The 11,825-nt window shown below is 35.8% G+C and overlaps 2 protein-coding genes across 2 annotated transcripts; both read right to left on the bottom strand.

The window, feature by feature from the left end:
- Positions 1-2,911: 2,911 nt before the first annotated feature.
- Positions 2,912-5,836, bottom strand: LOC137733658 (vesicle-associated protein 1-2-like). Its single transcript, XM_068472804.1, has 8 exons — positions 5,629-5,836; positions 5,437-5,507; positions 5,237-5,318; positions 5,023-5,138; positions 4,727-4,888; positions 4,580-4,630; positions 3,722-3,799; positions 2,912-3,265 (listed from the first exon to the last, which is right to left on the bottom strand). Exons 1-8 carry the CDS (start codon positions 5,678-5,680, stop codon positions 3,155-3,157), a joined length of 723 nt encoding a protein of 240 aa, XP_068328905.1. The 5' UTR covers positions 5,681-5,836; the 3' UTR covers positions 2,912-3,154.
- A 2,669-nt stretch (positions 5,837-8,505) lies between these two features.
- On the bottom strand, positions 8,506-11,311 carry LOC137734760 (uncharacterized). The gene is made up of 2 exons (XM_068474042.1): positions 11,159-11,311; positions 8,506-9,837 (listed from the first exon to the last, which is right to left on the bottom strand). The coding sequence occupies exon 2, from the start codon at positions 9,785-9,787 to the stop codon at positions 8,813-8,815; it is 975 nt and encodes a 324-aa protein (XP_068330143.1). The 5' UTR covers positions 9,788-9,837; positions 11,159-11,311; the 3' UTR covers positions 8,506-8,812.
- Between the last annotated feature and the right edge of the window lie 514 nt (positions 11,312-11,825).

Genomic DNA, 11,825 nt, shown 5'->3' with positions numbered 1-11,825 from the left:
AATTTTAAAATACATTTATTATTTTGTTTTACACTTTTTTTTTTTTTTTAAATAAAAAAGGGCCCAACCATAAAACACTAAACCATATAAGGCCTAACCAGAAGACCTTAAGGTCTTCTACTGCCTAACCAAACAAATATAAAACAGCTATATATATATATATATATATATATATATATATATAATTCAGCAACAAATAAAAATAAAACGATTACCTTGTTTTTTTGGGTCAACTAAAACGATTACTTAATGATACTATTAAGCAATCCAAATACACTTCAATCCCCAAATAGCATACTCATGCCCCCAAAAAAATATATATCATATATCGTTACAAGCTTTCACATCCTGCATGCACTATGGTTGGCCTTGATGTTGTTTTCAAAAGGAGATGTCAATGTTACCAAAAGGATATGAATCAACCCATTCACTCCAAACTGCAAGTAAATGTAAACATGTCAACAAATGGAAAGAAAATTAGAAACTTGATTAGTATTTTTATTGGAAAAATAAACAAAAATATGTGTACCTTCGTGTTTCTTTACACATCTAAGCTATTATTAACAAAAAATTTCTTTGGCAAATCATTATGCTCCTCACACCTCTAAACAATGAACATTAATTTACATGTATATATAGATAAAAAGATAAATAAATAATAATAACGTACATATCGAGCATGTTTCCACGCCTTCTCCACTATTTCAAAGTTTGAAGGAACATACTTTGTAGAGCTTGATTCTTTTTGTTTTTAGACCCTACCGGACGACCTTTGTGAGATTTAACATTAGGTTCAAGAATAAAGGGAGGAGAAGTATCAAGCAATTCACAAAGATGCTTTATTCTCTTTTTTAAGTAAGGGGCAACTTTTCATACTTTAAACTCCAATAGAATGCCGCTTATTTGATCTTGTTCACTGTCTAAGCTTGCATGACGTTCATTAACAATCTTGTATCAATCTTCCATTGTGGATGTATGTCATTTAGTTGCAAGACTTCAATATTCATCTCTCTAATCTTGTGTGCACCTGGAAGACCCATTGTCTTGAGAAAATGACTCTCACACTAAGATGAACATTACGTGAACTTGATGCTTCATATTGATTATATAACTCATTCAATGCAAACCTAGATACATGAGTAACAACCTTTTTTGAAGAAGGAAAGTCGAAACTTGCGTGCAACTCTAACTTTTTCGCTTGAAAGTTGAGTTTTGATTTCTTGAAATTGATTTTCAATAGCAATGCATATTTTTTCTTTTACCTCGCGAAGGCCTCCTGTTGAAACTTGAAGATATTTTTTGAACGTTGCATGTGCACCTTCGACTCTTGAAAAGTAACACGGTTACCAAAGTGTGTAACTTTCTCAGACCATGCACTTACAAATTTTTCTTTGTATGGAAGCCAAGTACCTGTTGAAACTTGAAGATATTTTTTGAACGTTGCATGTGCACCTTTGGCTCTTGAAGTAACACGGTTACCAAAGTGTGTAACTTTCTCAGATCATGCACTTACAAAATTTTCTTTGTATGGAAGCCAAGTACTAAGAATATATGTCAAAGCAAATTTCTTCTCTTTGTACTTAACCTCAAAACTACTCCAAGCTTCATTGAATGATGTTTCATTAGGAGATTGGATTAAAATTCTCCAAGTAGAAATGAAATCAACCCAATCAACTTCTTCCTCCAAATGAGCTTTACAATATGCAAGTATATTTTTCTCAATATGCCACACGCACAAAAGATTGGAAGTACTTGGAAAGACAATGTGTATAGCATTCATTAATTCTAACTCCCTATCTGATATAATCACCATAGGATGATTATCAACTCCCAAAAGCTGACTAAACATTTTTTAGAGCCCACACATAATCCTTTTCTTTCTCATTTTGCATGAAAATAAAACAAAAATAAAAGGATGTGGTGTAACTTGAAACTCATATGATATCCAGTAATGACATCTTATACTTGTTAGTCTTATATGTGCAATCCATTACAAAGACATGGGTAAATCGCAGAAGGTACACTGCCCTGAAGGCAACAATTAGATGTGTAAATTTCAGCCATTCACATGTTCTAATCCTAACCTTACATTTGTTCTAAGTGACTAGGATTCTACCCACTATTCTCATGAAAAACTAGCCTTTGCACTTTAAATAAAAACTAGCCGTTACACATTTGAAACACTTTGGTCTTTACTTCGAAACCTCAGGGTCGCAAAACAGCTTACATTCAAACACTTTTTTCCAAAGCAAATCAAATATGGAAAAGGAACAGGTCAATTGCCAATTTTTGGTGTAAGTAGTGACTCAGGGACGATAGATATTTCAAATTTCACCAAGTAAAGAGATTTCTGTGAAGTTTGTAAACAATAGGTTAAGGGCTAGTTTGGTATTGTGCTTTTTACACAAATTTTTTGTCTGTGTTGTGAGAATAATCAGCTATAAAATAGAATAGAGTGTTTGGTAGAATGTGTTTCTAAAGCTGCTGTGGATGCTTCAAAACAATTTTAGAGGATTGATGCCTTCGAAGAATATGAATTAAAAGTTGCAGCATGCCCGACGGCGCTGTGCAGCAGCAAGAATTAGTAAGAATTGGATAATGCACATCAAGTGGGTTTAGATTGGGTGTCATTCAAAAGCTGCATGACGATTTTAAGATATCGACTTTAGGAAGCTAATAGCAGGACGTGTAATGCTCTTATATGAAGAGTATATATCCGTTAGGTTAAAGCTTGCATTGGTTGAAATTCGACAGTGTGAGAGCAAACTTTGTAATAACTTGCATTTGAGACACTTCGGCCATGAGAACATGTTTTGAAAAATCGAAATCGAACCTACAATTCGTCCAACATTAGAGTAGAAAACCAATCCTCGATTCGGGAAAGAAAACAAACATTTTCACAAAGGAGGCGGCCACACAACGGAAAACTTTCGACTTACATGTCAATTACAGAACCAATTTTAAGGTGTCTAATACAATGAGAAAATGCTACGTCTAATGTGTTTCAGAACATTCTCAGTGTCAATACAGATTGGTAATACCATAAACAAAAGTTGCAACTAATCAACCACGCATTCAATTTCTGGTTTTTTACTTCTTTTTTTACATTTCATTGTCCAGCAAAGGGAGTGCCCCGGGAATGTTAGGTGCCTGGTCATGTCTTCTTCAGAATGTACCCCAAAATAATGCCAATCAAGCCAACTAGAAGAACATAGATAAATGGCATACCGCCAGCACTCCTGTTGACCCCGCGCCTCAAAACAGCCTGCATATGACGTTTTATTAGCATTAGCACAAGTCAACAATCTCGTTTCACTTTCACCTAGATGCTTAAGTCTACAGAATTGTAACACGGCTTTAAAAAATTGAAAACTGGCGGTATAGTGATGTACCATAAATGGTTGGTTCCGAGAATTATCAAATACTGACAGATAAGATTTGACAAAACAGCTATACGATGTCAAATCTTTAAACATCTAGGGTTCGTGCAATTTAAAATATCATTAAGAAGCTTTCTAGATTTTAATAAGCTTCCTGGATCATAATTAGTACACTAATTACATATCACTATTAACAAAGGTCAACTAGCTCAAATTGGTATTCTAGTGAGGGTTTAAAATCTTGAAAACTTCTCATGATCTTTAGTTCTTTTGTAAAGACATCATGTTAACTACCATGTTCCACTCAGACATTAAAACAACCGAAGCAAAAAGTTCCTCACCAGTTCTTGTTGAAGCCTGTTAGTTTGCTTAATGGCAGAATTTTTCTCCTCAGTCAGCCTTGCAATTAATGTCCTTGCCTGCAATTACAAAATTATATTAACCACCTTATACCGCCAACGTCAATATTCTGCAACCCCACAAATTCATTCCATCATAAAAAAATCCTTCACTAATAAAAACAAATATACAATGTCGATTAAAGGACAATGGACATCCAAAATGGTTATCAGCAGTAGCGAGTCTAAATGAGAAACTTGAAAGGGATAATTCGATTGAGATAATGCTCAAGCTTGCCATACAATATTGTGAAAAGGGCATTCTCCAAAAGGGAATTTTCAACCTACACGAACGAATACAAGAATTGCAAACTACTTGAGTCATCCTAAATTCTGAAATTATTAGTCTTACCTCAGTTTCTTGTGTAAATGGAGGGATTCATAACTGAGGAATGGTAACTTACAAATAGAGCTTTATGAACAACAAAATCTAATGGAAAAGTAGCCAGGGAAGTCTTAGGGGTCTCTCCGCTGCTATACGCTAAAATATCTGAAAACAGCTTCATAAGATACAACTAATCCACCCGCCCTCAGGTCTGCCAGGGCATTAAAATGCTTTGCTATGATGATTAAAGGTAAATTCTGAAATCAGGAGTTCATGAACTGTTCAAATTCTAGTGGATGCTAAACATGAAAGGCCGCACACTTGGATGGGGTTAGACGTTTAAAAATGTTGTATTGTACTCGTAAAATAAACACAGATGCAAATCATGCAAAAACAACCAACATTAATTGACAGCTATATAAACCTTTAATGTTCAACACTCAATATACCACCTAGTTTAAAAATAAAAAGTATACCTCAGATGAGTTATCTTGAGGCTCGTGTTGCTCAGAGAAAGCTCTTGAAGCCTAAAACCAAAAATAATCACGAAATCATTATTTAATACAGTTAAGGGCAAAATCAAATTGTTCTCTTTCTTTTCTGATCCATCAAGAAGTACTCACGGCTTTGAACTCAGAAGCAGCTGCACTCCCGTTGTCCACTGAAGCCCTGGGTGATGAACCTTCCTCTGAACCTTCGCGAACCGGCGATGGTGGCCGAGGCGGAGCAACATAGAGAACCCTCAACTTACACTCTTCAACATTATGCCCCGACTCCTTATTGAACTAAAAATTAACAAACACAAAAACCCAGTTGCGCAAACACATGTTATATACTTCGACAAGTCAGTTACACAAAAAATATAGCCAAGTAAACTCAAAAACTCATACACAAGGTCGCATAGAAATCATATAACTACCATCTCTGCAGTGATGTCCTTGGTGGTCGTCCCAGGGCTGGCAACGGCGCTCTGAAGAAGGAACTTGTCCTTGCATTGCATATCCAAAGGCGCCTCCTTTTGTGCTTGCATTGTCACTTAACCCACATACAAATTTCACATATTAACACATCGGGATATCGTAATTATGCGAATAATTAGCAATTAAGAATGAATTGCAGTGTGGAGGGTATACCTATAACATCACATGTGGACCTTGGCAACACAACCCCAGTGTTTGGTCTAACACAATACTTCTTGGGATTTGTTGTTTTTACCTAAAAGACCACAAAATTACACCAAAACCAAGATTGCAAATCTCTAGCAGTCAAAATTGAACACACCCAGAAATTAACTTCTCTGGTGAAAAAGTATAAAAGGGTGAAAATTTAAAACCTTGAAAGCCACATAGTCGTTGGTTTTGTTGGAGAGTTGCAGAGAGCAAGAGATCTGTTTCCTCAATTCAACTAATTTCATTCAAATCCAAAGAAATTAATCAAAAAAATGAAAGTTAAAATATCAGAAAGAGTAAAAAATAAAAAAGGCGGATCTGCAAGTAAAGGAGAAGCAGTTAAAGAGAGAGCGTACAGGGGAATTGGAGCTCTTGGGGTTCGATGCTGAGAAGCTCGCCGGTGCTCATATCGGAAGCGATCGGAGAAGAGAGAGAGGATGGTGGTTTTGCGGCGGGGTGAGCGGTTTTCTGGTGGCGATGAGTGGTCGAGAGGGGGAGAGAGTGGGAGAGATTCGGATGATTTGAGAGAGGGGAAGGAACAACGTGGGACTGCGTTGGCTTGTCTTTCTGTCACCTGGTTTGTCACCGGCTCCTGCGGTTCAGATCAAAGCTGTACTTTTATTGGAGTTTGAAGGGTAGGTTTGTCTTTTTGATTACCTGAAGAAACAAATTATCGAATCACTTAATGCCCAAGTGATGAATGACAATATACTTTGACCAAATAAAAAGATAAGAAATTTTGGTTCTTACTGTTTTCAACGCTTTGTGTTTTTTATTTTTATTTTTTTAGCAAATGATATTATCTACATTAATATGGTTCAAATTAACCTTATAATGGACTACTATTAATGTGGTTCAAATATATTTTTGGCAATAATCGCTCACTTACGAGTAAAAATGAATATCATTAAACTGTAGTACTAGGTGGCTACTATTTTCAATGCTTCATTTAAATCAAGGATATATCACTCATGAGTGAGAGTCTTAAATGCTCAATCGTTGGGATAAATTTTAGACTTGTATTTCACATGGTACATTCTAAATTTGATTTCTAGTTTTGATGAATTGCATGATGGTGCATTGTCGAAGCCACTAATTGATTCCATTTTTAAGCAGAAAAAACAAATATCCTATTAGGATTTTGAATAATTTATAAGAATTCGAGTATATTAACTTTAGCGTCCGAACTTTTACAAACATTTAAAATTTCATAAATTTGAATATATTCAAGTAACATTTATATAGAGCCTATGAAAAATTTTAAGTTATTAAAAAATTCAGTGACTTTAGTTGAATAATAACGAAAAAGTGATGAAATCGGTTGATTTTCAAATGGAACTTAGACCATCTCCAACTGAAGGGTACAGATGGCTAAAAATAGCCCGAAAACCGTCTCCAACTGAAGGTCAGGCCAAAGGGCTCGTGGACGCCACTTGATAAAAACTAGCTGGCCCAAATGAGCCAACTAGCCGGCCCTAGGTGGGGCCACAATTCAAATTGCAACGGCTAGCTAGCTAACATTAACTAGCCGTTATTTTTGAAATTTTTTTTTTACAGTTAAATTAAATTAAGTAATATGAAACAACATTAAACAACATAAAAATTATACAACATAAAAAAAAACATTTAACAACATAAAACTTAAATGCCTACTCCATACTTGTTTTTTCTATAAATTTAAGTTGTTGTAGTTTTTAAATTTAATTTGTAGTTTTTAAATTGAAGTTGTAGTTTTTAAATTTAAATAATAAATTATGATTGGCCCTATGACTATTTGGCCCTCGATTGGAGATGGTAAGAGCAAGTCCAGCGTATCAAGGCCCTTCAGGGCAACTTCCTATTGAACAGTAACTACCTTTAATGAATAGTAATTGGTTTTTGCATCTCCACCCCTAATTGAATAGTCATGACAATACGCAATAAAATATTAGTATTTTTTATTTTATAAAATAATAAAAAAATAATTTTATTTTTAATTTCGGATATGATTTTTAATCAATCTCGTTGTACTACGTGTCATTAAATAAGAAATTACAACCCAGGGTATTTGAGAAAATATAAAATTGTGGTGTAAGTTGGAAAATAATGATAACATATTTATAGAAAAATTAAATTTTTTTTTTAATTTTTACTTTTTGTATTTATTAATTTTTAACATTTTTTATTAATTTTTTAATTTTTATTAATATTTTATATTAATTTTATAACGTGGCTGATGTCGTCATGACATCAGCCTTGCATCAACTCGCCTAAGGTCTTAGGCTGTGGATTCCTTGCCTCCCCTTTCACTCAGGCCGCTCCCGAGCCCAATCGCCTGCATGGGCTAGAGCAAGGGAGGGAGGCAATTGCAATTAAATGGTCCCCGATCCATCGGACCATCACTGTCGTTGGATTTGCTCTAAGAAATATGACTCTGCATTGTTTATTAAAATATTAATTTCTTGAAGAACCTCTAACCCTCCTTCGATTGGAGATGATTTTATGCAATTTTCTTTGATTCATTCTCGTCTTCATCGCCACCAACACCATATCTATTACCACCATCATACCATTGTCTTTACTAACACTGTCACGGCCACGCCACCATCACATCCACAACCACTATTAACATCACAAATGACATGATGGCCCACCCGGCATTTCAATTACTAAAATTAATCAAAATGCCCATTATTAAATGGACCGCTAAAAAGTCGATACGAATCCACAAAAATCTACAAAAATTTATCAAACTCTTTGATAAAATTAAACCAACTCCACTGAAATCTAAGTGAAAAAGTCTTTGTGAAGTATACGAAACTCATTCAAAAGGACAATGTCTTTGTGAAGTATACAAAACTCATTCAAAATGACTAATAGAAAATAAGCACGTTAATCAATATTTACTTAATAATTCAATCATCAACATTCACATCATTTGACTATCTTTTAAAATCCTAACTAATTACATTCTCCTAAAATTCTTCCAAAGCCCTAATTGAATCTTCTTTTCTTATTGATGAAATAGAGATTTGAATTGGGGACCTATTTTAACATTCAAAAGAAAAGTATTAATAGACCAAGAACTAGCTGGTAACTTGATATGCATGCACCCTTAAACATGTAAATCTATCAATTCATACCCAAGGAAAAAAACCGTCCATCCCTTCATGTGCATTTTCGCCTTATGATTCTTGTGCCAGAACTTTCACGTGAAGAAATTTATTTTTGTACAACGTTTTACAAATTTACAATAAGAAATAGAGAAATAAATCGATATTGAACTCGTCATTCATGCTATTTTTTTTATGAACACATCGCATTCGTACTATTTATGTATGTCCAAAATAACATTCGTTTGGTATGCGAATACAGTCATGTCATGGAATAAAAATGATCTCATTTTTAATGTTTGATAACATTAATATGAACAAAGCAAAGGATAAGGTGAAAAACCACACATTCCTTCACTTGCAACACAAAACAACGTTGAAAGCCAGAGTCATTTCTTCTCCGAGATGGGGTACACATTACCAGAAACTAGTCATCAGCAGAAGGCGGCTACTGCTTACGAGCTCGAGCACTGAAACCCGCAAACCAAGCAACTCTCATCAGCTGCATGCCAAGAATCAGTACCCACCACGACACTAGTCCTCTGATCGTATGCATCATCCATGCTGGTGCACTGAGCTCAGTTCCAAGCTTCAGTCCCCTCATTAGCTGCAACAGCCGGTAAGACTCGTACACTACAGGGGTCACCAGCCAAACGGGTGACTGCCAATGCCAAGTCAGCATCTCTGTCAGAATTTGTACTGAAATAAGCAGAAGGTAGGGACCCAATAGAACTGCAAATGAGATGAAAGGCAGCTGGGGTTGGAGGAAACCCTTTTGGGATCCAAAAGCCATTATTAGGGGAACGATAAATCCAGACACGGTTGCAACCATATTCCAAAACTGGTAGCTAAACGGGGGCTTGCTTTTACAGGCTTGTTCTGGCTGTTTAGGCCGAGCACAAGAATCGGCCATGAGTAGAAAAAGGGTTGCGCCAAGATTAAATATACAATCAAGTCCGACCAAGGAAAGCAGGCTGGCTATGTTGGGGCCAAGGAATATGGAAGATATTGGTAGCCACAAAGTTGGCACGATGCCGGTGATGAGGAGAAGAGAAGGGCCCAAGAGCCACATTGGCCATTTGAGGACCTGAAACTCCGTTTTTGTCTGATTACTTGCATCAGTAAGCGTTTCACTGTTGGTTTCTGGTGCTTCATCATTGCTAATAGAAGAAAGGGTTTCAAATATGTTGGAGGTTTTATTCAAGAAGTTGTCACCAGCACTCTCCGTGGGGGCGTATGAGGCAGCTGAGGGCTCCCAGCGAGTCAGTTTTGTGCAGCAAACAGGGGAAAGTTTTATCCGAATGTGAGAAAAGGTGGGTATATGTATTGTATTTGATGTGTTCACTGATTTCTGCATTGCAGGGTGGACTCTGCGAACATTATTGGCAGACATCATGAATGGAGTTTGAGCTAATGATGCCATTCTTGGGTAATGAGTCAAATACAACTTTGATCAGACCTAAGCTTTTCACTCTGAAACATGCGAATATAAAGTTATATAAAAATAAAAAATAAAAAATAAAAAAAAAATAAAAAAAAAAGAAGTGAGAAATAGTAAACAGAAAAGAGGATGTAAGCAAAGAAAAATGTTGAGAAAACAATAGCCTCTCGGCTGATGAAATCACACATTATGATCATATACTTTATTCCTATCAGACAAAACAGTGCATATGACAAATCTTATAAGTAGACCAGCAAATCTATGAACTTACGAAAATCATGTTAAACCAAGCAAACCCTTATAGATCAACATACAACTTTGCAAGCAGATGCTCAAACGATTTTTACTGTTTTCCTTCCGACATGAATGTTCTTCAAATGGCTAATAGGGACTGCGGTGCAGTGCTTCATCATATCCTCTTAATTTTGGGATAAAAATTTACAACAGGACTGATTTCGCTATCGTGGGGCATCAAAATGCCTCTTCTAGACTTCTAATATGGCAACAACACCCCAGGACCAACGTGACTAATTGGATATTTTTCCAACACCATCTAGACCCAACCTGTTTTTAAGTTACCAACAATTACCAAGTACCAATTTATTCTTCTTCTTTTTGTTACAGTTAAGGTCAAACTTTTAGTAAAGACTCTCTGATTCATCAGAGACTAACACGATTTCATACAATTGAGGAACTTTAAATCCCCACAAGAATTTACTTCAGATTCCCAATTGCCAGCAGTATACCCTTAGGCTGCCTTTGTTGATTAACTTGGATGGGATAATTCACTAGATTCAGGCATACTAATGGAATAAATGGATGACAAACTTCCAAAATTCGTCCAAGTTGAAGGTAGAAGACGGAGTATTCATTAAATTTATCGGTCCTAATCCTACCATTTTCAATGGGGATTAGGAGGGACAATTTACCTTCATGATTACTCATCTTCAACCTTCAACTTTGACCAAATTCAGAAGTTAGACATCCATTTACTCCACCATGCCTCGAGTCTAGTGATTTATCTTATCCAAACCAATCATGTCCAACAAACACAACCTTAATTATCAAGGAAGAAACTATAAGCACCCACAAAGTGCAATTCAAATGTTATGTCCATTTCTCCTATGCGCAAAACCCAATTTTATTCAAAGATGCATCTTTCGCATAACCATTCAATTAGAGAGGAACCCTTTTCCTGGAAATTTTATTGCTATTGGAATACCCAATCTTTTCATTCCCGACGGTTTTCCCAGCAGCCAAACAGAACAAAACGTATAATTTAAAGATGAAATGTGCAAGGAAGAAATAGCAATACGGAGAGAGATTTGAATTAGGGGTCGAAATTAGGTTTACCCGTTTGAGGTCCTTCTTCTTCAGCCAATCCGAGAATCAATCTGATGGCCTGGGACGTTGGAACATATTAGCGTTGCGACGATTGCGACCCTGTTGAAACGGGACGACTTGAACCGGGTAAGAACTAAAGATGGCGGGTGTTGCCGTGCAGCGTAACGACTAACGAGGCCTTATATTATTATTAGAGGAATGTTTGACTCGTTAAGATTGAGGAGGGTTTCTCCCTTAGATATTTTGACAGATTCAGATATTTTGTGTTTACGATCGAACTGTAGATTTTATAATTTATTTTGTAAAATTAATGTTGTAAATGTTTAATTTAAAATAAAAATTTTCAGTCCATCAACTGTAACATATAAATACACAATTTGTAAGCGATCTCAAATGTATTGATTTAAGTCTTTTTATTGACACCTAACTTTAATTAAGTGAGATTCATATTTTAATAGAGTTCTACTAGACCCACCCTATTTATGTTATTATCTCGCACACCATAAAATCTTAAAAAATTAAAATGTGTTGTAGGGTTATTTGCCTGAACTGTATTTAGGACAAAGAGGCAGAGGGGCCGGCGACAACATAAAGAGAAGAGAGAGATATAATTATGAGGTGTGTATTGTATCATCTCATTGTGCCTTAATTTATAGCAGTAGGGAAGGTTAAATCC

This window comes from Pyrus communis, chromosome 5 (genome assembly GCF_963583255.1).
Source record: "Pyrus communis chromosome 5, drPyrComm1.1, whole genome shotgun sequence".
Classification (NCBI taxonomy): Eukaryota; Viridiplantae; Streptophyta; class Magnoliopsida; order Rosales; family Rosaceae; genus Pyrus; species Pyrus communis.
Note: the sequence above shows the minus strand (reverse complement) of the source record. Positions and strands in the feature narration are given on the sequence as shown.

Bases quoted from the DNA above. Each gene is read 5' to 3' on its own strand.
- LOC137733658 (XM_068472804.1), bottom strand. From the start codon at position 5,680: ATGAGCACCGGCGAGCTTCTCAGCATCGAACCCCAAGAGCTCCAATTC. The intron at 4,631-4,726 runs GTGAGTACTTCT...TTTTGGTTTTAG, and splicing joins CTGCTTCTGAGTTCAAAGCC to GCTTCAAGAGCTTTCTCTGA. The intron at 3,800-4,579 runs GTATACTTTTTA...TTGTAATTGCAG, and splicing joins CTCAAGATAACTCATCTGAG to GCAAGGACATTAATTGCAAG.
- LOC137734760 (XM_068474042.1), bottom strand. From the start codon at position 9,787: ATGGCATCATTAGCTCAAACTCCATTCATGATGTCTGCCAATAATGTT.